At 34.5% G+C, this 26,765-nt stretch overlaps 1 protein-coding gene across 5 annotated transcripts; it reads right to left on the bottom strand.

The window, feature by feature from the left end:
* Nucleotides 1–206: 206 nt before the first annotated feature.
* LOC100375769 (EF-hand calcium-binding domain-containing protein 5-like) lies at nt 207–25,550 on the bottom strand. Of its 5 annotated transcripts, none has more exons than XM_085491180.1 (24): nt 25,401–25,550; nt 24,307–25,232; nt 23,577–23,797; nt 23,087–23,160; nt 22,666–22,921; nt 21,509–21,637; nt 20,497–21,110; nt 20,318–20,393; nt 19,876–20,034; nt 19,425–19,636; nt 15,138–15,294; nt 14,853–14,989; nt 14,447–14,575; nt 14,082–14,254; nt 13,262–13,355; nt 12,801–12,842; nt 11,542–11,676; nt 10,547–10,696; nt 7,871–7,974; nt 7,173–7,199; nt 5,132–5,382; nt 4,502–4,731; nt 2,602–2,698; nt 207–2,082 (listed from the first exon to the last, which is right to left on the bottom strand). In XM_085491180.1, the coding sequence occupies exons 2-24, from the start codon at nt 25,125–25,127 to the stop codon at nt 1,904–1,906; spliced, it is 4,467 nt and encodes a 1,488-aa protein (XP_085347306.1). In that variant the 5' UTR covers nt 25,128–25,232; nt 25,401–25,550; the 3' UTR covers nt 207–1,903. The 5 variants fall into 5 exon arrangements, with proteins under 5 accessions (XP_085347306.1, XP_085347305.1, XP_085347307.1 ...); XM_085491179.1 differs by having other exon boundaries at nt 25,341–25,539; XM_085491181.1 differs by lacking the exon at nt 7,173–7,199 and having other exon boundaries at nt 25,341–25,539.
* Nucleotides 25,551–26,765: the final 1,215 nt, after the last annotated feature.

Here is a 26,765-nt window from a genome sequence, read left to right as displayed (position 1 = left end):
TGTTTTTTAATGGAATAAACTATGAGATAAAATTTTATTAGATGTGAAATGACTTTATATATATTTACACACATTTAGTCATGTAAATCCAGACAGAGTTTTTCGTGCTAACAAGTATTGCACACTTGGTTGGTAATGTTGAAGGCAGTATCTCTATGAAGAGAGACACTGCCTCTAACATTGTGGATACAGAATTTCAAGTAATCTTTTGTGGTTGATATTGAATTTTTATTGATCAAGTAATATTACAGCAGACAGCTTTGTAATTAATGGTAGTTCAGAATTGTACATTGTTCAAAGCGATTGCCTGCTGGTCAGGTATGCTCTTGTATTGTGTGCCGGCAAAGCTAGCCTTAAGTAGATACCATTGGACATCGTTATGCAGACAGCACCCCCAACATTACTTCTTGGTAATGCACAATATAAGCTGTAAAACCCTAAATATTTGAAATATTACTTTAATCAAATCAAAAGTTTGTTGCCAAGAATGAATCATATTTGACTCAAGCTGACAGAATCAAAAACCAAATTTTTAAAAATTGGTCTACTTCACGTTCTGCCATATTGCTCTTTTTCTCTATCTGCCACTGCATGCAAACAAACTTTGAGCATGACATTACCAGCGCCAAGGTTAGTTCATGCTTATGCAAGGTTATTATCTCCTTCCCAATATGACAATTTACTTTCATATAACACCTATATGAGTGCCAGGTTAAATCACAAAGTTGAAAATACTGTGAGAAAGAGCCAGTTACATACTTTTCATAATACTGTGGAATACTTTATTTTCACTTGGAATTAATTTTCGCTATATTCACTGAAGGAATGATTCAGTGAAAATAAAATGCAGTGAATGTACCTTTTTTCCTATATTTTACATTAAACTTGTCAAAAATCAGTGAAAATAAAAAAGTATCTTCAGGAAAATTATTTCCAGCTAAAATAAAAGTATTTTACAGTAGATGATTTTTCGTTTACCGTGAGAACTCACGAAAACAAACGTAAAAACTGTATTTTAACATTGACCTATAAAAAGAGTTCAAAATCAAAACAATTGTTTTGGCAGATGTTCGGTCAATGACATTTTCGCTATATATAAGATCTTGCACCGAGTTAAAAATCACCTATTCTCTCATTGTAATATGTTCTATACAGATGAATACTGTAAACAGCTTTAATTTTCTGAAACAAGTTTCACAAAATTTTATATTCATTACTGCACATAAGTTATCAAACTTTCCTAGGAGTGATCATTAAATGGTTTATAGTACGGTAGTTAGTGCTTCATTAAACACATTTTGGGAATCAAACAATTTACTTAAATCTTTATATGTTTGAGAATAATTAAGCTTGGAATTTCAATGAAAATAACACTTCAGTACAAATCAAACTTTATTAACAAATAGGGTTGACATTGCGCAATATTGTGGAGTAAATAAACTACAAATATACATGTTATGATCACTGAAAAGTAAAAATCATTATCAAAACATTGGTTACATGTAAGTTATAAATGTCCAATTATTAAAATTTGGCAATGTGTGATCAACTATTATAAAACTGAGCCGCATCTTCCCACACAAGTATTGATGAATTTACAAAGTCTATAAGATATATTTGAAATCAGTGAAAACCCAGTATAACAACAGACCATTCTTAACCACTTCTTCTGCCCTACATTAGTTTATTTTTGGCACAAAATGAAATACTTATGAAACAGCAGCATATATTGTGACAGAAATTGAACAAAAATTTAAATATGATAGATAATTGATATGTATATTATTCACATCAAGGGCATAGAAGTAATTTGGGATAACTTCCTAATTCATTTCCATCTGTGATACAATTTGTCTGCATTATACATTATATACACATTTACAATACTAAATTTAATTCTTTTTTAGATCAACTCTTCACTGTGTAGTGAGTGGGAAGATTTTGGAGGTGTCACGGCTCGCGGTTTCTGTGATGCCTTTGTCTTTGCCGTGTGTTCTATCAAGGAAAGGCATACAAATGCCCAGTTGTAGAGATACTGTGCCGGCATTGAGCCGTGTTTAGCGACAGCTCCATGTGGAACATCTAGAATAGAAAAAGTACAATGAATAAATAAATATCCATAGATACTTTGATACGACACAATATAAACCAAGGGGTATCAATGACAATGTCACCAGGATATGTTACTGTTCATAGTATGGAACCCACAATATGCCAAAATATTCATCAAAATTAGAAAATTGAATATATCATCACGAAATGAACAAATGTAAGAGAGGTCTACCCAAGGTACACTAAGTATCAAAGCAATATGAGTGATAGTTTTCAGGAGAAGTCAAAAAAGTAAAGAGTTGACAGGATGTTTATGAAGGACAATCACTCGTATGAGAAGCTTTGCTCAACGAAGTCAAAAAAAATATGTAACAATTTTCATTTTTTGAGTGTTCAATTTGTTGGCATTACAATTTATACAGAAAACATAATTGTATTCAGGTTTTACTCTGGACTTACTGTTACCGGTATATGAACCAGTACCTTAGAGAGCAACCCAAAATAACAAAGAATTTGATTGCCGATGGTTGCAAATTATCCTAGACTTACTTGTAAGCTTCTGGACTACACTCTCTGATGGTATTACAATACCAGATGCTGTGGGATCAAACTCCATAATACGCTTTATCAACTCAGTGTTCACGTACTGAATAGAAACAATATACAATTGGTTAATGATAGTCTCCAAACCATGAAAAGGAAAAATCAAAGAAAGCTTAGAAAGAACTCCCATGTGCTGAGAGTATTGGAGACACATTAAATATAATTCGAAATTACTTAGCTGAAAACTAATTATGCAAATCAGAAAATTAATATGACCAGATTTGAGTGTAAAACTAATGAGGTCTGCGCAATGTAACAGAAAATCTATGTCTCCAAGTTTAATTGAAATGTGATTAGAACCAAAAAATTATGAATTATTATGCTTATTAGGGAATTAATATGAACAGATTTTTACCCCAAACTAATTAGGTTTGTACATTGTCCTAGAGCATCTTTGTACTAAGTTTCATTGAAATGGAATAATTAGTACTTTAGATATCAGTGTGAAAGCTTAAAATTGGTTAATTATGCAAATTAGGTAATTAATATGTACAGATTTTAACCCACAATTATTCAGGTCTGTCTATTGTCCTACAGCATCCATGTACATTCATTGATATGTGATGTATAGTACCTGAGATATCAGTGTGAAAGTTGGTTAATTATGCAAATTAGGTGATTAATATGCACAAATATTTACCGGAAACTAATTGGGTCTGCATAATTCTAGATTCATTGAAATGAAAAAAAAACGACGGGCGGTGTGTACAAAGGGCAGGGACGTAATCGACACGAGCTTATGACTCGCGCCTACTGGGAAAAGCTGAAAATTAACTAATTATGCAAATTAGGTGATTAATATGCACAGATATTTATCGGAAACAATCAATCTCTGCATAGTCCTTGAGTATGTAAGTACCAAGTTACATTGAAATGTAATGCTCACTACTTATATCAAATGCTGAAAATTAATTAATTATGCAAATTAGGTGATTAATATGTACTGATATTACCATAAAAACTATCAGGTCTGTGCAGTGTCATATGACATCTATGTACCAAGTTTCATTGAAATGTGATGATTAGTACTTATATTAAATGCTGAAAATTAATTAATTATGCAAATTAGGTAATTAATATGAACTGATATTACCATAAAAACTATCAGGTCTGTGCAGTGTCATATGGCATCTATGTACCAAGTTTCATTGAAATGTGATAATTAGTACTTGAGATATCAGTGGAAAAAACGAAAATTGACTAATCATTATGCAAATTAGGTAATTAGTATCCACGGATTATTACCAAAAACTAATCAAAACCTAGCATTAGTTCAGAGCATGTATGTACAAAGTTTCATCAAAATCCAATGAGTGGTTGTTTAGATATCAGTGGAACAATCATGGAACAGCTAAAAATCAGCTAATTAACATGCAAATTAGGTAATTAATATGCACGGATTTTTACCAAAAACTAATCAAATCTGTGCATATGTTCAGAGCATCTATGTACCAAGTTCCATCAAAATCCAATGAGTGGTTCTTTAGATATCAGTGGAACAGTCATAGAACAGCTAAAAATTAGCTAATTATCATGCAAATTAGGTAATTAACGAGCATGGATTTTTACCAAAACCTAATCAAATCTGCGCATTGACCCAGAGCATCTATGCACCAAGTTTCATCAAAAACCGATGTATGGTTCTTGAGATAGCAGTGGAACAGTCAAACACACATACACACATACACACACACGCACACACTAACTGCAAAGACTCCCATTATGTGCTTCGCACATGGGAGTCAAAAAGAAAGAAAATAGACAACTGTACAGTTCTTCAACAGAAGGAAGAGAAATAAAATCTGACATTCAGATCTGACATCGCTATTATCAATATAAATCTTACCGGTTTGCATGAGTTCCATAAGTCAAACTCTCCAGCTTCAACTTTATCTGCATAAAAGACTGCTAATACACCAATCAGTATATCATGGATTATCTTAGGGGGGTCTTTGTAACTCCTTAACTCGGCAAAGGCACGCACATCTAATTTAGCCACATTTTCTCTCAGGTCCATTAACATGATGCGATCAAAAAGTACATTGATTCTGTCTTCGTCATTTGTTTTCTCAGCCTCTGTAATTAAAAAAAAAACATTGAAGTAAACTGTCACTTGGTGAACAACATAGATACTAATGCATTTTGACAGAATCTATAGAGTGAGCAGGGATTGCTTTAAATTCCTTATTCTGCTTTCCGCACCTCAGTATTTGAGACACTCATACAAGTACAAAAAGAGGTCCCACTCGTACACAGAATATATTGCAAGCTCCAGTTCATTTTCTTATCGAGACTCACTACACGATAATGATACACGTAATCTCACTCATTTTGAGTGCATCTACTGTGCAAGGAGACAGAGTTTGTGTTGAATCTGAGGTAAAAGCTGACTATAAGCAACACACATAATACAGTGTGTAATACATTTGCATACAGATACATGTATATACATTTGTAGTCTTCCATAGTCACCTACCCAGTACATAGTTTTTGTCACCGCCTGCCGACTCAGAGGCCACTTCTTTATGAGCCATCTGCAGCAACTTTAACATTTTTTGCACTTCTTTATTTTCATGTGAGGGCAGCTGGCGAAGTTGTCCAATGCTGATATCGATAATAGCGACAGCATGACCATCACTATCACGCAATGGAAACGATGTGTGACGTTCACCGTAGGCATCAGCTGTGACAGTCTCTGAGTTGTCAACACACCGGAATAAATAGTCCCTGCATGGAAAATATTGCATACCAACAATTAATTGTTGCAACTTTATATCAGCGAAATATTCTCTTTTTTAATCGCTTTACTATAATAGTAGTTTTGTTTTTGAGGAAGAGGTAAAAATAGAAATAGAAATGTAAATGATCATCAAAATACTAGGAAGCCACCATTTGTCTACATATATATATTATGTTTTTGTTTTTTACTGCTAAAGCAACAAAAGACTATCTGGTATTTTATTCAGAGGAGTTTGTCATGTTACAAACTGATTTCTACATCCCTGCATTACATTACCAGTATTTAGCTTGGCATCCCTTGATCCCACAACTTGTGCCCTAGTTATTTGTTTGTACATTCTAAACTCAAGCACAGGATACAAGTGTCCATACAGTGGTTATAATGATCGGAGTGCATACAGTATGATGAAATAAACTGACAGAGCTTCAATGGGAGAGCACTGATACAATTAGTGAATACAGTACCAGCTTGTGAAAAAGACATGTTTTAATTCCAGAATATCAAAGTGGCCATGTCAGAAAAGATGGTTTCATGTTTAAATATTTTCTGGTAGCATAGCTGTAGATTTATTTTCCAGGATAGTATTAAAGGGCAGTGGTCCTCGCATCATGTTCGATATGGGACCCATAGCGATGCATACAACGCAGGTAAAATATACTGTTTGTTTACACGAAATTTGAACAGGCAGCATTCTATGACCACCATCTTTTAATATTTTCTATGACAAGTAGATACATATATATGCACTCAAATCATAAGTATGAATACAAATATAATATGTAGTTCATAATAATTATCCATGCATTAATAGTCCGATCTTGACTTTGATAATCAATATTTTAAAGTTTAAATTCTTAAGTTTGATTTCTCAATAATCAGTTCAGGTGCAAGTGTTAAATAATAAAGTTAATGTGTACTATTATTGTTTTTTTTTTACTGAATATTTCAGATATACCTGTTTAGTGTGATAAACCATGCCATGCAGGTGTACACTGCTATGGGGATATCATGTATTAGGATTCAATAAATGTGACATGAGTATCTCTATTTATGCATGATTGTTATACACCGTATTTGCTCTATTAGGAGCACATATGTAAATGAAAGAGGTGTGTCTACGGTCAAAATAAGTCAAATTTCAATGATCTAGTATACAATATTATTTAAGATGCTTCTAATAGAGCAAATATGGTCATTTGATATGATGACAGTATCCAACAAACCAGGCAACCCTACTGTAGTAGGGATACAAACCGTGTGTTTACTATTCTAACAGTGTTTAACATGGTGTATGTATCGTATCACCAGTGAAAACCAACTCCATGAAATTTGCAACTTTACTGGCTTAGATGTTTCAGCTATTTTTTCCATATATTGTCCTTTAGTTTTCTATTAACTACAGAATATGGTAAACATGCCAAGTGATTATCTTAAAAATTAGTATTCAACTGTTCAATAAAAATGGTTGCAAATTGGAGCAAATGTCAGAGCAGAATCTGCGGAAATTTGAATGTTGTAAATATACAATCCCACGATATATTTTCTTTGATTGACGTCAGAATATACTCATAATACTAAACTCTAGTGTATCCAAGAGAAAATATTGCAGGATTATATAAAGTAATTTTAGTTTTCATGTGTATATTGTGGAATTGTTGGATACTGTCCTTGAAAAGAGGAGGGTTGTAATAGGTGCAATACTGAGTTGTATAATGATAATGTGTGCCTAAACTAACCAATCAGTGAGCAATAATTCATGCATATATCAATTGGATACCTTTTTCCACAGTGATAAAATATAGGACTGTAGATAAACATATTTGTGTTGGAAATAAAGAAAATAATTAAAAGAAATGCTGTTAGGAAGACAAATAAACAACATTATTACTACTGCATTGCAAAACAATAGAATTTGCAATTCCATAAAAAGCACTTATTCTAAAATGTATGAGTACTCAGTATACTGGATTCCTAAAGTTTTGATGTTGACAACCCCATTTTAATAATGGAAAACAATTTTGTGTAATTTAGAAATGGAATTACCTGAAAATGTATATAAATTGAACAAGCCAGGAGTTAAGCAACCCCACTTTTAGTATTCATTATTTACTAGGAATAAGGTCAGTTAAACAATCAAACCACTACAGGCCTGGGCTGTTAGAGTGCTTGTAAAACTACTTACCAGTCTGATAAATAAACCTACTATGACTACATGGGTACTGTCCAACAGTATTCACAGTGTAAAGCTATTTAGGTCATTTTACTAGAGAGAAATAAAGTGTACTGGTAGTTTATAATGAGTACAGGAGGTGCTATATTTTTCTGCTTGTTTCAATGACTGCAAATAGTATTTCAAACCATAATGAAATGTATAACCAACACTGGAATCAAAGATTAATTATGATATGGTATAGCAATCACACACATAGCTACTATAGTAGTGAAACACAATAAAACTTAGTGTAATAATCTTACCGGAAGAGATTGTCTTTTCTCTCAAGTCTCAATGGTTTGGGATGTACAGTTACCTGTCCTAGCTTGTTAGTAGTAATCATTTTACGTAACACATAATCTTGTTGCTGAAAACGTAGAAAATTCAGAGTTAATATACACATGTGAAATTATTTTCATGTAATTATACGAACTACTAGACATAGCTTTATTTCCTTTGTTGCTTACAATCTATTTAGATACTACTTCTAATACTGCAATATCTGACTGCCTTAGATCACAATAATGATATTTAAAGCTGGGGGGTGAACAGTGCCCTCAAGTATCTAGCTTTGTTTTTAGTGCATGTATGTGTAGATTCATAGAAATCATGACATTTTGAGTTTTCATTTCAGTAGCTGTGATTTAAATGTTTTATAATTACAAACTGGTAAGTGAACAGTAAAAGAAATAGAATTAATATGAGCTTATTACGAAGATACCTCAAAGTATGCACGAAGACAGTACAGCATCAGTATCGACCGACGCGCAGCGGAGGTCGATGCGACAGCATACTGTCTGAGTGCATACTTTGAGGTATCTCTGTAATAACCTTATTATTATACATCTTTTCCTACCAAGGATACATCATGGGAATGCCAAAATCTAAAAAGTTTAGAACAGAATCAGCGAATTTCTTTGTATGGAGTCCGGTTAAATTCTGGTGGCAGCCAAGTTTGTTTTTATTATTAGAGGATTTCCTAATATGGTAGGATGAAAATACCCTGTAAAATACCGCAAAATTATGGCACGCTGTAACCTATGGCGTTACGGTGACAGATGTATAATAATGCTATATATATAATGCAAGCTAAGTGTCAATGTAGATTGCAAATCAATTATTTTATCACCTTGAGGGTAAACTTATTTATTAGGTGTTAAAGATTATTGACAACACATTCGAACACTTTCTAGAAATGCTATCAGCGTGTGATGGATCTTGTCACTAAATGTTCATACAGCACACAATGTTTTTTGTTGTCACTTCGGACTGTTATTTCTCATTTAATAATTACAAGCCGGAAAAAATGTGTAACAATGTTATCGCAAGAATACTATTTTTTTATTGACACAGCACACACTGACTTTGAAAAGTACACAGGTAAGGACACTATACATGTAAACTACAAAATAACACTGCAAAGTATGCACTTAGTCAGTACAGAAATGCATCAACCTTTGCTAGGCATCAGTGATACAATCAGTCGTACTGCCTTTGTGTATACTTTGTGGGTATTCTTGTGATACTTTCATAGTAATACCAGCCACTGCACTCAAGTACTGAGAACAAACAAGGCACAGCAAAGCAATCAAAGCACAACAAAGCACAAGACACAGATATGCACAGAAAGAAAATAAAAGCAGCAACATAAAATAAGAATTCACATTGAAATGGGATAGATATTCTAAACTCTCGTCCACTGATGATAACCAGAATAACAATAACAGAAGGAATAAACTCAGAATGTACAAACATTTCAAAAATGAATTTACTTTAGAAAATTATGTGATCAAAATAAAGAATACCGAACTACGTGAATGTCTAAGTAGGTTCCGTCTGAGCAATCATAAACTAAACATTTAAACAGGGAGGTACACCAAACCAAAAACCAAAATAGGAAAAAGAATCGGCGAATTGTGTTTAAATAACAAAGTAGAAGATGAGTATCATTTCATGATTGAATGCTCCTTTTACGAAAAATCGCGAAAAGCACTATTTGAAGAGTCTACTAAGCACATTATAAACTTCACGAAAATGAGTGACTACAAACATTTTTTAAAATTAATGGTGATACAAACCTGAATGTACAAATACCAGTTGCCTAATTTATCAAAAATAACACGAACCTTAGAAAGCAACATCTTTTGGCAAATTAACATAAATACTTTTCTCCTTTAATATGTTAACTATTGTCGTGCTTTAGATAGTAATTTTTGTAAAATTTGTATGGTTTATAGAAAAATTATGTGTTTTAGCAGTTAGTGTAACCATTTTAATTCCTTTTGAGGAAGAATACTTTTAAGAAAATACTAGTAATGGGCCAGTGTTATTACCAAAACTGGAGTCTTAAGAAGTACTATTGTACACTCCAATTCTTTAGTCCAGTTTATAAACCAGGAAAATACATGTACATTACAAAAAAAAACCAACACAAGAGAAAGGTGAGGTGAAAACACTGCAATCTGGAACAGAGTGTGCAAAGATCCCATTACCAATGTGTTTTACAGCATCTGATCATCAAATTATTGTGCTTAGTATATTCCAAACCTTGAGAGCAGTTTTAATGGGAAATATCTTAAACTTGTCTTTCAGAGGAAGAGCTTGCAAGAGCTGAAATAGCATAGTAAGTATACATGCAGTACAGAATGCATTAGAGTTGCTCTGTGTGTAGCGGTCAAATGTGGTAGATGATTCCTAAAGTATATATGAAATATGATGTGACATACTATGCAGATGAAATACTAATTGAATAATGATTGGTCATATAACAATATGACAAATATTATAAATCATAGTTTGTATACTTGTTTGTACCAACAGAGCTGAACAATTGTAGCAGTGATGAACTAACTTCTGTATAAGGAAATCATGTGTACGAGTTCACTCTGTTGTTAACATTTTAATTTCTATGTTCAGATACTATTGTGTTTGCCACCAACCTTTTCATCTGGCTCCACCATGTAGACGTTAATTTCAAACACACTTAGACTTCTTCTGTGTATCCATGACAACGCACTCTCCGCTATTCTCAGGGTTTTACGTCTGATGTCCACATGATTGAAAGCAGTGGAAAAGGCCTTGGCAACTCCCTGCAGAGCAAAATAAAATTAACAAAATTATATACTTACTAAAATATCTCTGTTATTTGTGATAGAATATAAAATATGGTTGTGATAACAGCTATTATCTCATAACTGTGGTGCATATCATTTACAGTAGTGACGTTTAGTTTGAAATATCACTTTAATAGTGACAATTCACTCTAAATGTGGCAATAAGGACGATATACATCATCTGTCTTTGTGTGCTCCAACAATACATGAAAAAAAAAACCTAATTGGGTGAATTATTATTGTTCAAATAATGACAACTGAAAGTTTATTTTGAAAAAAAAAATTGCTATAAAACGTGGTAACATTGTTTAACAATTTTGAAAACTATTCGTGACCATATGGTGTATATCATATACATTGTACAGTAGTGACATTTAGTTTGAAATATTAGTGACAATTCACTCTAAATGTGGCAATAAGGACGATATACATCATCTGTCTTTGTGTGCTCCAACAATACATGGAAAAAAACACCCTAATTGGGTGATTTATTATTGTTCAAATAATGACAACTGAAAGTTTATTTGGAAAAATATCGCTAGAAAAAGTGGTAACATTTTTTAACAATTATGAAAAATATTCGTGACCATAAACGCAAATGTGCATCGACCAATGCACTTAGACGTCACATAATTAAAATATGATTTATAAGCGTAAATCTGTAAAATCACAACTTTTCTGAAAAGGTTATTTTCTGATATCACTTATACATGAAGCTGATTGATACTCCTGGCACTATGGGCTAGTACTATACAAAACTATGACATCACTTGTATTAACCAGCTCTATGAACAAATGTGTTAGAATAGTGATTATTTTACCTGAAAGAAGCTGATTTCATGTGTAAGAAAGATAGATTTAGCATGTGGATCTGCTAGAGTGTCAATACCCATCAAACCAAAGACACGCTTCTCTTGATTTTTAAGAGGCACAACAATCAATGAACCATCTCTTTCCTAAAGTAGAAGTAAAAACACAAATAACAAAAATCAAGTACAATAAATATGGTAATGACATAACCAATGGTTAATCAGGTAAATTTGTAAGGTCAATAATTACAGTCATCCATTACAGCAATACTGGTCAGGAAAATCTTTGTTTACACATTTGACAACTCGGTAAATGTTATGTAATAAAGAATCTCATGACTAACTGGCATCAATATAGAACTATACAGGGTCTTGTGCTATGGTAAATTCTTATTTTTTAAATATTTTTATGCCAAGCAATGTTTCCAGACATTGAAAACACTGCTGTTTCTCTTGACATTTTTTGTCTTAGTGTGCTAACCAGATTCTCAAACCTAATACCGCATGTTTGTAAAGGCAGAGCAGACTGTAAATCAAACCTATACTGCTACGTGGACAGTCAGCCACAGGAATCAAACCCAGAACCTCCATGGTATGAAGCAAACGTGCTAAGCAGTCTAACATTGCCTTATAGTGTATTCTAATGTGCTTGTGGAATGTGTAAGTATATGTTGACAAAGCAATGGAGTAGACATATCAAAGGTATGGGGTCCCGGGTGTTGATTCATGTTTCATAAAGTTAACCAAGGCTGCACCATTGGCATGAGTATGTGACAAGTGTTCCCTCTGTCTCATAGTAACTCAATACTAGGTAGTATAATTCTCTTGTGTTGAAAAATAATATTACAATGCCACATCATATACAGTTATTGTCTAGAGATGCAATGTACTTTCAACACTGACGACCAGCTGATAAATTTGTAATGTGATGCACTCCCAAACGATGCAACTTCAAGAATAGATGACAGTATTGCTTTGCAGTGATATACCACCTAGTACACATGTCAGTAACATTTAGTGACAATATTATACGAATATGTGAATATTAGTCATGATAATTATAAAATAAGAAACCTTGCAATTTTGGCCATTAATTACCATGAGAACTGAGAGAAAGTTTATTCTGGCAAGGTTATAGATAATACAAGGACACACTCAAATGTAGCTATACTATGGAAGCTTACGTGTGTGTAGAATGAACTATAAAGGGATAAAACTCTCATCAGTAAAGCAAGGTGGCAGAGCAAACAGACTCAAAAACCATTACTTACACTTTCCTCATTGGATTCCTCATCAACAATCCCTTGTTTAAACTTTTACAATCATAGTGTGAGAAAAACATATTAGGATGATAATTTACATAATGGTGAGTTAACAAACAAACATATATATCCATATATGGAATTAACCAATTGTAATACACACAGTGATTGGTTTAATCTAATTTTGAATAACTAAGACAAGCAATCAGATTTTGAGTTTAAAATTATTGACTTATGCTATTGGTCAATTCAGTTTGCCATATATGGAAGATTTAACGACATGAAAGCTATAACAGACAATACAATGAATGAATGACAATGAATGAATGAATATTTTATAATTTTCTGCAGACGCTACAGACTATGGCATGCATATGAACACATAAACACAATGATAATTTTAGTATACTTGTTACTATGGTAACATGCAATGAATGATGGGTATTGATGTGAATTGTGGGATACATTACCTCCTCATATCTATCAGGATTCCAGAAGTGTATGTTGCCATGGTTTTTAACACGAGGTACATGGATTGGTTTTCCACTTTCTACAGATGCAAAGCTGGCAATAAAGAAATGTGACAGTTAATTGTTAATGAAAGAGGCAACTGGGTTTGTTCTTAACTACCTGATAATATCTGACTTTAATGTTTATATTATACACGTGCAATGTCATCTGACTTTTAAGAAACCATTTTGGAGTCAGCATCTTTTTTATTCCAATGCCGTGTATGGCATGGTTTGAGTTTCATGTTTTACATCATATTTTTGTGTCATTCAAGTGCCTTATATTATTTCACAATTTGTTGTTTAAGTGTTTATATGTAATTTGTCTAATGCCAATTGAGATCAAGAACACTACTACCAATCCACTTTCTTTTCCCTTTACCCCAGAAATAAATCTAGTAAATCAAACAATGTTTTTTTATTTGCTTAAGCTGCACTGTACTTCCAACACTGATGGCCAGCTCCAGGTCTGAATCAATTACTTTGATTTTTGGCATTGTTTTTTTACTTGCATGTGGCAGTAATTTGGCAGTGAAAAACTTGGATTTCATGCAAAACAGTCTTTCAGCTTGGGTGCGAAAGTTCACTGCTATTGACCTTACAATTGAACATTTTATAGGCTACAGGTAGCTCACAATTTCAGCAAAAGTTTTGAATTAGTGATATAGAATGTTAACACTGTCATCTATAAGAATTGTAACAGTGGGTTTTCAACATCTTATCCTATGTAATGGCAATGATACATGTATGTGTAGTATTTTGTGATGAACTGTAGACTTACCTTATTCCTTTCATATCTTTGTAGAGTGCTTTACCAAGCATAAAACCTGCATCATCCTGCGTGGTAGCAGAGTACCTCAGTACATGAGTGCCTCTGGATGGATTGCCTTCATTGTTTTCTAACAATGCCACATTGGCACTGATACGTTTTCCGTTACCATGGCTCTCAGCATCCTGCAAAGTGAAACAAATCAAATAACTCTATTGAAAATCTGAGAGTCAGGAAAATCATAAAATTTAATAACAAATTTCAGTCAGAGAGTCACAGTGTTTACACAATCCCCATCATCAAATCAGGAACACAATTCAATGGTTTGCAGTATATTCATATGTAGTGTTTAGAAAAAGTGTACTAAGTGAACTTACTTTGTAGAGTGCTTGGAAGACTGCTTTGTAGACAGGATCCATACTGGCACCTCCAGTCTCAGCAGCTATGATGATCTGTGCTAACCATTTCTTACGTGCTTGTCCACGAATACGCTCTGTGTATGAACGCTGTGTATGAAAAAATTGTGGATAAAATATGAGTAAATGAGGAAGGCCTGGTTTGGTAAAATATGAGTAAATGAGGAAGGCCTGGTTTGGTCTGCAATGAATACAAATATCAACACTGACATTCTTCACCATGCATCAGATATATCGTCCGGGTATTCATTCACCTCAGGTTTGAGAAAAAACATTTCAAGAGCTGAAAATTCTACTCTTTACATTTTAGCAAGTAAGTACTCAAGTAACAATTACTTGTGTAGAACCTTGATGCAACATGACTCACCTCAACACTGGTTGTCAAGAATTCAATGACCGGTTCAAAGTTCACCTCACCTCCAGGAAGACTGCGACAAATGGTTTCAATAAATTTACGAAACTCTCTTTTACTCAGTTTGTCATCTTTACTTAAGGTCTTCTTAGCTACAATACGAATTATAGATAATCAGATAACCATAATGCTATCATAACATAGAGCAGTTGTAATTATTAATAACGAAAGTTAACCAAGTCATTGTCAATGACATAGACCCTGTTTCAGCCTATTTGATTTATCTGAGAGTGTACCTACCTTTCTCTATAGCTTCGTGTTCCATATTTTCCTTATATTTTCCCAATACCAGTAAGATTTCATCCAGCTCCAGATATCCAGATCCATCATTATCCCATTTTTCAAACACCAGATCAAGAAGAGTTCTACGTTTTGCAGTCATAGCTTCGTGGCGAGCCTAGAAAAACAGTCGCAACAAATTAAAACATATTTGAATTGATTGCAGACTGAAATAATGTGAGTTCTGCACTATCCCTCAGTCTGGATATACTGGATGAGAACAGATTATTGTCTCTCTCAGAAGTTTTATGGGTAACATGTCCAAATAAGGTATGATGACTATATTTAGGAGATGAATTTATGGGGTGGTATAACAGTATTACTTTATTATACTGTTATTAACAGATAATAATAATTTAAATTAAAATAGAGATGGCAGTGACTAAATTCACAAAATCATAATTTTATTGGAACTTTTTCTAGAACTAAACTATTCTGATAAGTTTACACGTTGTACCAATCAAATTTTATTTCAGCAAAACAGAAAGGGTAACCAGACTTGCTTCCATGGAAACAGAGTTTATAATTTTTGATCATAGAGTTTAAGCTCCAAAACAGCACCGATTTTGAATATAACTTTGAGCTTCAGAGGATCTAGTTTGAAATCAAGGCTGGTTACTTTTGTAAGACTACACTGCAATGGTTTGTTGTCAAAAGTTGATACGACTAATTTCAAAAACATACCATTCCAAAATCAATTAATGATAAAGATTGATAATACATAACTGTTAAAAAAGCAGCTTTGAAAAGATGTACAAAAAACACACAGCTTATCCTATTCACAGTAAACATTTAGACAAATCAGTAGCGATTTTTACATTCACAAAAAAACCAAAAAAACCTTTAATATTTATTACTAGTGAAGTTTGAACTCATAGATCACCTTCTCCTCCTGTATAATCATTGGGTAGTATGTGATGAAAACAAATACATAGTGTTAGCATGCAAATAATCTCATATACATTCTCTACATCAATTCATGTACATTATATTCATACATGGTGTTATTCATTCATGACAGGACATTCAGGGTATACTGTAAAACATGTCTTCTTCGCGAGCATGTCTTTTTAGCGAGTTTAGTGAGAGAACTAATTCGCTAATTTAAGATGTCGCTAATAACTTTATTATAAATTCAAAAAGGCTAAAAACGTCTTTTTCACCACACACACACTTTGTAAACAACATAGAAAATGTAATAATCTGGAACGCATCCTCATTACACTTGACAGTTGTGAAAACAGGAAATCAACAATGACAAGATTCGAGAGATTCGCTAAACCAACATTTTGCTATTACATCATTTTACCAAAATTATTTTGCTAAAATCATGGTATGTCGCTTTTTCAACATGTTTTACAGTACCTTGTGACATTGACCATATATCAGTGATAAACATGCATTATTTCAAAAACATTTTTTTAAAATTATTTCTAAGGAGAAATTAAGGTAGCGAGAAGGGTTTTGTGACGTTTTCGAATAAAACATTCTCTGTCTGTTGTCTCGTTCAGAACAGTAATTTAGCTAATTGCAAGTATAGAGGTACAAGTTCGCACAAACTGGACAGTCATTGTTTACATAATTATCACGTGACATAAAAAATGGCGAACCTTGTAAAAATGACTTAGTCCGCGATTGCGAGAGCCCACTGCGGAATTTCCTGGTGAAATTTACGTCATATATTGTCCATAATCAAGTCCATTGAAATGTGTCCCTGGTAATCAAAAGACCTATTATTTCGATTTCTATGCAGGTTTGTTTATTTGTTCCCAAATTATTTCATACTTGGCACCTTTAACAGACTATTATTCCGTGACAAAGCATTTTCTTTAAAAACCCAGACATATTTCGCACCATCATTATCTTTTGAACAATAACTGCGGGTTTGAATGTTCTAGTCCGAACGCACTTGATTTGGCGGCGGTCCCAATGAGTCGTACTCAGTCAAAACTTCAACTCGAGAAAAACGCGAAAAACAGTTTTGGTTAAATAAACACTGTAGATTTGCTGCATTATTATAAATATACACTAAAAATGACCAAACATATTAACCACTGATATCAAAGAACTCATAAAGAGTGTCAGATAATGAATAATTTCAATCTCGAGCATGAAAAATGAAGAAAACTGCTGGCATTTGAGTCCGTACTCCAGGAACGTTCGGGTTTCCATTGTTATGCAAACAAGCAACGAGGGATAATCCTCTGACAAACATTACTGTCCCACTGTACACGCTGACAGTTTACAAACAAGCTTTACCTTCAAGTGTTACATAAGAGATCTAATAAAACAGTTTTCATGGTAAAACAAAATGGTCGATGTTTGAAAAAAAATTGCTGTTTCAGAGTGCGACACTTGGGTGGCAGATTTTTTTTTGCCCCGTCTGTCAACGCTTTCTTTTCTTCGCCATTGCGATAGAAAAAATGGTATTAGCTTTTGCGACCGAACGCCAGCCCGCTCGCTCACGCTAAAAAAGATAGAAAATGTGGGTGTGGTTCTTTTGCGAAGTTGATAATATGGACAAATATGGTTCTGTGACCCAGGTGGTGCTCCGATCATGTGACTTTCAGCCAATCATTGATGTTGTAACAAAGCATATTTGACGCTAATTGAAGGGTCGTCGTACCATCCAATTTTCGGCGTTGATTCACATAGTGTTTTTGTGCTGTGACAGGCTTGAAAATTATTCGCTGAAAAACATCGGTATATTTTGATAAACGGGTGGAATTTGACCTCAGTTCAAAAAGAAAATACTAGGCTGAGATACATTACAGTCAATGACGAATCAGTTTTCTCTGCAAGTTGGGAAATAAAGTAAACCAGAGTAGAGTCGATGATTTTCAGCTCTGAAGGACTTCTATGTGAATCCTGAGTTTTGAATTGTTCATCGACTGGTCACCAAATATTTATGGCTATAACTAAATTTGACATGTTTTTCAAGCTATGTCCGATTTTTACAGGGCATGTGGCCGTTTTTAGTCGAAAATATTTGTTGTGGGAACACTTTTAGGGTACGTATACGGTCACATAGACTGAACTCATTCAATGATCATGACTTATTTTTGAAAATTGAATGTCAAATTTTACCAGAGTTCTTATATCTGGAACAAGCACCCAAAACACGTAATAAGAGCTTCCACGATACAAGTGTCATACAACTATTACATTTGAAGTGTCACTCAGAATTTAATAATAGTTAATACTAGTTGTATGTTCACACTTTACTATCAAAACCACCATTTCAACCACTCATGTGCCCGTGATCAGTGTTTGGGCGAGCGGTCAGTGTTTCAATGAGCGAGCGAGCGGAAAAAAAAACGTGATTAAAATGCGGCCGGTTTTCGGTCAGACAAGACTGCATGGTGGAAATTAAGCGATAAGCGGTCGAGTAAAAGCGGGAGGTTTGGCGAAATGAGTACTGTATGCCCGGACTATATGACCATGTTTCTCCGACGAAGTCTCGGCTGACAATATTGCTGACAATGGACGTTGGATAAACACGCATTGTTTGCGACGGGAAGCTTATCACCCGTTATATCAGAATCGTCAACAACAGAGTATACATATAAGATGTTATCATTTAAACCCTTCCAAAGATAAACATTATGCAAATATCCACGAAACGACAGTTGCAGTCTTTTCTGCCAGCATTTTAAAACACCAATTTAAGCAACATTATTTTGCAATTTCCACCTTTTTTAAACCTGGGATGATGTATCAAGGTCTAAAGTAACCTTTTTATCAATTTTTGAAAAATCAAGAAAAAAGTGAAAATTTCCCTTCTCGCTACCTTAAAGGTTAATAGATACAAGTAAAGAAAATCCAGGGAAGTGGTATATGTATGATATCACCTAGAAATGGACCACAAATAGTCATCATTTTTTATTGGTATTTTCGAACATAAAATATATACTGATACAGTTGAGTTGGTAGGTACTAAACAGTTATGAGAAACAATATTTCAAAACAAAAATCTATACTGTAGATTAGATAGACTAGCTAATCAGTATAAAACGATTCTATGCAGAAACATCTTCACAAATAAAGATTCCCTTTTGAATGGAATAAATCATACATGTATGACATGTACCTAGCCTCAAATGCAAACCACTAGCATTTATATAATGCCTTATTGTCTAGATTGGATGACAACTCGAAACTTAATTGAATCAGAAAATATTCAGCATTATACATTGTGACATTATAAAAGCGCAAAGGCAAATTTATAACAGAAAATCATAAACTGACCTTTTTCAATCTTGCCAACTTTTCTTCTTCTGTTTCCACGTAACCACTTTTGATGTACCTCAAAACTTGATCAAAACTCTGTTTGTTTGGCTCGTCTCCAAGGAACAATTCAATTAACTGAACAAACTGGGAGACGTTGAGATAGTTTTCATCAAATGCGCTGGCAACAACAGAACCACTACGAGTTGTAGGCGTCTGGGTCTTGGTAAGATCTACAACAATAGAACATAATTCCTAATTATAAAGAATATCTCAGATAGTGGAATCCGAACAATAACAACAAAATTACACATAATATGATAAGCTTTCTATAAATTTATTGAGTAGGAAGATTAATTGGCAAGGCTAGTTGGGAAATCAGTCACACACAGAACTGAGAACATGCTACAGGTGGTTGAATTAGCTGCTTGCCACCCTCAATCCAGGCTTGAGAATTAAATATAACTCTCACCAGATTTAGACTTTTCTTTCAACAATAGTGCTTCTTCAGCAAATGTGACACTAGCTCTATCCGTAGCAGTGATGACTGGTATTTCCTCATTGTCCTCCACGGCTAGAGTGGCATCATCTTCACACTCCTTACTGGTTGTTGTTATTGGTGTTGCCAGGCCTACACAGTAAGAATGACATCATGTTTATCCAATCACAAGAATTCTTACAAACAATAATGCTACAGTAAATAGAAAATGGGTTGATCATTTGACAATTATATCAGATCACATACAACACCATCATTCCTTTCTTACCAGTGTGATGATTAACATAATTTATAGCCCAATATTTTCTTTCAATTTTGGGGTTTTCATCTTTAAAAAATCAACACAGCATAAACCCAAACAAAAATATGAAATTGGTTAATCATTCTCGTCTCACATCATAAACTGTATGCATACCTTCTGTTTGCTCATCTATTTTTTCCTGTGTTTCATTTGTCGCTTTTTCTTCTTTGGTTTCCTTTGATTCAGGTTCCTTTGCAAATCACAAAATAACAACAATTAGAACATTCAACCAAGCATCTCTATTGTGAACACAATTTTATTAACAAGAATTTTTGTTTTAATTTTGTATTTACCATTCCTTTTTTTTCAGTAGATTCTTTCTCAGATTCACCAACCATCTTATCAACAGTTGTGGTTTCCTTCTCATCAGTTGCAGTTTCCTTTTCTTCAGCAGCAGTTTCCTTTTCTTCAGCAGCAATTTCCTTCTCGTCAGCTGCAGTTTCCTTCTCGTCAGCTCTGACTTCCTTCTCCTCGGCTATGGCTTCCTTCTCCTCAGCTACGGCTTCCTTCTCATCAGCCGAGGCTTCCTTCTCGTCAACTGTGGTTTCCTTCTCAACATCTGTGGCCACTTTTTCCTCGGCTGTGGCCTCTGTCCCTTCACTTACTTTCTCATCTTCTGCTTTGATTTCTTCATCTGCAGATGGTTTTGGAGATCCCGCTGCAGGTGTGACATCATCGTTTCCTTCATCTTCCACCACTGCCGTCTCCTCCTCTTTAACATCAGTTTCTTCTTCGTTTTTTTCTTCCACTTTCTCAGTAGTATCATCTTCTTTGGCAAGCTCAGCTTCTCCCTCAGCCTTCTCGTCATCATCTCCAGTTTTCACTTCATCTGTTTTTTCAGCATCCTCAGCTGGCTCCTCAGTTGCTTCTTTGGTAGGTGTTGAAGGTCTCTCCACAGCAGTAGTATCTATGCATTCAAGTTATTATAATCAAACATTCAAGGGTTATTTGTAGCTAAAAACAGGAAATGTTGGTTTTTCAAATTCTGTCATGAGGAGTGCTACCAGCCTGTGGGTTGGCAGGTTCACACCAGCAGTTTTGTCTGCAGTTACTGTATCAGTTAAGTTATGATGCCAAAAAATGTGACAAAACACATGTGCCACTGTGTTGACTACATCATACATGTATAGTAATGTATACCTTGCAAATTCACAGACATTATTGTTTTTCTTTTGTACTTGATTAGTATAGAATATATACGAGTTTAATATTATGTTCCTGTTTAATATTATGTTAAGATTAGATGTCTGAATACCGTAAGGTGAAACTAACTAGTTTCTGTGAGATTTCTACTGGTTTACATACCTTCATCCTTCTCCTTCTCAGCAGCTGTTCTCGCTTCTTTATCACTTTCTAAAATAATTTCATCTCTGGGACTTTCTGATCGGACACTGTCTGTTTCATCTGTGACTTCATCTAGTTCTACAACAGGCCCTGGGTAAATAATGTGAGACAGCAATGGTGATGCAAATGCTATGACAGTCATCCAACACTCAGATGTAACAGTGGATTCTCATGATAGTGAGTGTGAAGGCATTCAATTATTTTCATGATTCAAAAGTGTAGCAAATAATATCTAACTGGGAACTGAAACAATTGCCAACATTTGGTGAAACAGATTGGAATTAGAATACTTGGGAAATATTTCTTTCATAGTCAACATATATTGCATCTAATTATTCATTCTCACTCTTTCAGAATTTAGTTCATATGTACACCCAAGTTTTAACAAATATCATTCAGACATGTATGAAAAATAATGCCAAACAGGCGCTTAGCTAAGGGCCCCCCCCCCCAGCCTCAGAAAATTGTTGACACATTTGTGTATTTTTTAAGTCACAGACATTGTTTCATTGTTCACAAGTGGACATTATTTCTGGTCAAAACAGTAAAATGTTGAAAAGACATGACAGTTATCATGACTACCGGTAGGCATTTTTGTAAGAGGCTGACAAATGTGCCCCTGAATATAAAAAAACATGCAAAATTGGATACTAACATGCAATATACAGTACTGTATTAAAAATACTTTTATTTTATTTTAGCTGGAATTAATTTTCGCTAAAAAGGCTTTTGGGTGTTTTGTATGGAATTTATTTTCACTGATTTTTGGCGAGTTGAATGTAAAATATAGGAGAACAAGTATATTCACTGGATTTTATTTTCACTGAACCATTCCTTCAGCGAAAATTAATTCCAAATGAAAATTAAGTACTTTACAGCACTAGTTAAAAGACAAACAATACTTCAAAATGTCTTTCATTCTATGTGCAATATAAGTGCTTTGCATTCAACAAAAGGGCCAAACAGGGACACAAACTTTAACATGCTATTGTTGTCATTATATGAGGTGTTGATTCCTTACTAATCTGTTTACTGTACACAGTAATTAAGAACATAGTAAATGTAGTCAATCAATCAGTAACTTCTAAAGAAAAGTTTGTTTCATGCATAAAACTTACATTTTCTCGGGTTTCTGATTGACTTCTTGATAAAAGAAGTAGCATTATCATAGAAAGTCTCAAACAGGTTCAACACTCTGTGTCTATCCAATAAGCCAACCCCAGAGTGATCACATGATACAAACAGATTTGTCAAGATTTCACGACGAGCTTCACTGTCGGCTGCTGCTCGGACTGCTGATGCACACTTAGACAAGTGTTTGAGGAACTCGGTGAAAATTTCTGGTGGCATATCAGTGATGAATTGCTTGATGTACTGAGAAAGAAAGAAAGCATAATACTAATGAGTTTGTAATTGTTTTATACAGTAACAGGTATTATTTATTACACAACATTGTCAATAATAACACAATACATAGAAGATTTTACCACACCAGTATATATGAATCAGTATTGACGTGGCAAGAAGTAGGATACTAACATCTGCAAACTCTTTAATGGAGACAGTTTTTCCTGTTTCATCTAAGGATTCAAGTTCATGACTGAATTCAGAAGCTGCAAGGTAAAACAAGAACACTGATGGTTAGATGCCTTCATACATGTCCAGATAAATTTAATATGAGGCTTGGAACTTTATCACCCAGTGAATTTTGACCTCCAGTAAAGCCTATACAGACCATTGCTATCTTGTATCTATGCACCAAGTCTACAAGCAGGATAGCAGTGGTTGACAAGAACACTGAAAATGTGATTTTATAGGACAAATGGCTAAATTCATTTCCACCCTAGTTGAAAAGAATCTCTGTTATTATTATCATCTCATTTCAGATTATAAGATATACATGTTTAAAGGTATGGTGTTATTTTGGCTATGATTATTCTAAAAATATTATACTGTGCTTGATTATATTACATGTTTAAAAGTGAGGTGTTATTACGGCTATCATTAATCAAATAGGCAAACAACACACCTTTCTTGATCTCTTCTGGATAACTCTCTGTGATTTCTGCAAAGGATTTAAGTGCTTCTTGGACAAGATGTAGTTCTACTCTTCCATCTTGATTGACTAACCATTCTTTATATTGTTCTCTGAGTGTTGCTGATCTACGCTGATTCTCCAATGCTTTCAGTCTACTTGCTCTTTCTCTTTCTTCTCTACGACGTCTTGCCTCTGCTTTTACCTTGGCCAATCTGTCATTATAGAATTAAATGTTAATAAAAAATTAAGACAGAGACATCATTGAAATAGGACATACATGTATTTTTGCATGCATACTATATTTTGTGTCACATTGTATATGTTGTTAAAAACACCTGAAAGTATGTACAACTTTTGACTTTGGGATGCCACTAAATTATTAATTTGTGAAAATGTTTAGTATTAATTACTAGTAATCTTTGACAGACATAGATAGTACAGGTAAAAAGTGGACCATTTAAAAACTCTGAGAGGGATGATGGCAGAAAAATATTTTTTCCTTCATTCAGTATTATGATATTTTTATGTTTCTATGAATAATTTAACTGTAATTTTTAGAGATTTAGGCAAGTAGAATTTTACTGATTTTTTGTGTGTGGGAATTTTGTTTTACAATTCTGCCACCCCCTGAGTTTCTAATGGTCATCCCCTAATCAGAAACTTTTCGGGGACGGGTTCTAAAATAGCCTATATATAATAATTACAATATAAAAGATATTACCTGTTATCTTCAAATGAGAATACTTCTTTTTTGAGCTCATCAGTGACATCTTGTAAACCTCTTATATATGGTGATGCTTCAGGAAAGTTGCTGTACCTTGGATTATTTCGCATTAAATACTGCGCTAGGTAATTGATAGGGTTAAAATTAGCAGCAGGCTCATCTTCCTCAGATAGTCCTCGTTTGTCAACTTCTACCAATAATTTCTCCACGCCCATAATAAGTACGGGAAGTAATTTTTCTAAGAGGTATGCTCTGACTTCGACTGTGGCTTCATTGTCTTTTAACCATTCCCTTGCTAAAACATCAATTGGAATTCGACGTGCAAGTTTCATTTTTTCTTCGCGGGCTTGTATGACACGTAGTTTTTTCTCTTCCTTACGTTCTTTCAGTCGATCCATCACACGCTGCTCATGGAATCTTTTCCATCTTTTCAAAGCTGTTTTGACAATGGGTTTTAAATAATCTGGCATGGATGACCTACTTGCCAATGATCGTACGCTTTCTGGCCTATCAGTAAGGGGTGTTCGTTGTTGAGGAGATTTGGCACTTCCCGGTGATCGTACATTAGATATTGGCCTGGATACTGGTGTTCTGTATCGCCCAGCCGAACCAGAAAGACTAGATGATATTGGTCTGGAACCAGATTGTGAGAGTGGTCTTGATCCCGAATATCCTTCTCTTGATGCTGGTCTTGAACCTGCCTGGGATTGTGGTCTAGAACCACGACGAGTTCCTGGCCTTGATCCCGGAGGACTAGGAGAAAAGGGTTGTGCTGGGCCAGGACTCCTAACCGGGCTAACTGTTACAACATCCGCCATTTTGGTTGGAAGTATGGATCAAGTTGGAATCACAATCAGCTATAAAGTGGCTCGAAAGCTTTATGTGCTCAGCATTCTTGCATTATGGCTAAAATAGCGTCCGATCTGTCAAGAAAATTAGAACTTAGAATAGTGAAACGGACGTTGGGTAAATCAATAAGAAACGAAAACGTGTAAAAACTGTCTGACCTCGCTTTACAGATTGATTCTCACCGATTTTCCAAGCGAGCTCGGGAACGTAATACGCCGTGTTGTTCGACGTTGTCACCTTACCGGAACTCTAACTTGCTTTTCAGACGCCCAATGTTTCAATCAAATCTCGCTTAATTATATACAAACGACGTGATATCAACACAACCATTAAAATATATAACAAGCATTGAAAACAACGCCGTTGCATCCATCAAGATGCAAATTAGTGTTTTTGAGGTGTTGCTAAGGATTACAACCTTTGACCCACGAAGGCCAGTTTGGGGTTACCGAGCAGGCGTAGTAGTTATCAAAGTTCTCCGAGGTTAATAAATAGTGTAATTGTTATAAAATTTATTACTGTTATTTTAAACGAAATAGGTATATTGATAATGTTAATAGTATAAATTAAACTCAGATTTGTAGGTATCAGTCAAATTGTATCAACTTGTGCTAAATACCCAGACAAGGCAGTTATTAATTCTACCGGATCCTTCGCCGTGTTGCTGCCAAAGATGGCGTACAGCTTCCGTGTGTAAATCCGTCCCATCCTAGCTGACGAGTTTTGATGTTTATTCCTTTGCACAATAGTAAATGTATAGTCTACGGAAGCAGAGATGGCATTAGTGACTGTCCAACGCTCTCCAAGTTCAAGTTTGAGCTCGAACATTTCGGTAAGTTCGAACGTTTACTTGTACATGCACTGTAATTTATTTAGTCTGCGTTGTGGTTGATAAAATTTAAACACTGCTCGCTGACTGAAACGTGATCGCTGACTGTTATGAATCCGACATCGACCCTGACAGTAGCGAATCGGACGACAGCTGGGACATGTGTCATGTTTGTCAATGAACATTACACATATATTACGGGTTGCCATTTATTTTCGAAAACATGCTTTGCAACTTTGACAAAAATCACGCCCTCAGGAAATGTGTTTTATTATAATTTTTTTTAGTCGTGCTGACTTTTTTATTAAAATAAATAAATTTGTTTCAGATGATTCATGATGACGCTCCATTTGAAAATAAAAAAAAACAAATGAGTAAACAAAAACTAAAAATAATAGTGACAGATGTATTTATAAGTTGTGGGCCTTGGCTTTGTTCAAGCGTGGAACTACAAGACACAGGAAGAACAATGACTTTGTTTTCTCATAGATCTTAGAAAACAGGGACATGCTACTGTGGGTACCCCTTTCATGTAACCTTAGTTATAATCCTCTACCCAATTAACACCTTAGTGAAACCATAGACCCTTTCTTTAAGAAGACGATTGAGCATGTGATTCCCGTCTGATTGCGTTTACTCAGTTGAAGTCATGTCAGGGCCCAATCCTATCAAAGCTTAACCCCAAGGGTTTATTGGATCCTAACTTGGCTCGTGTCGAATGCGTATATATGAGCCACAGGGATTGGATCAAATGTAAAGCAGCATAATATGCTCCACA

Source organism: Saccoglossus kowalevskii, chromosome 16, assembly GCF_978046115.1.
Source record: "Saccoglossus kowalevskii chromosome 16, keSacKowa6.1, whole genome shotgun sequence".
Taxonomy (NCBI): domain Eukaryota; kingdom Metazoa; phylum Hemichordata; class Enteropneusta; family Harrimaniidae; genus Saccoglossus; species Saccoglossus kowalevskii.
This window is presented reverse-complemented; position numbering and strand designations above follow the sequence as displayed.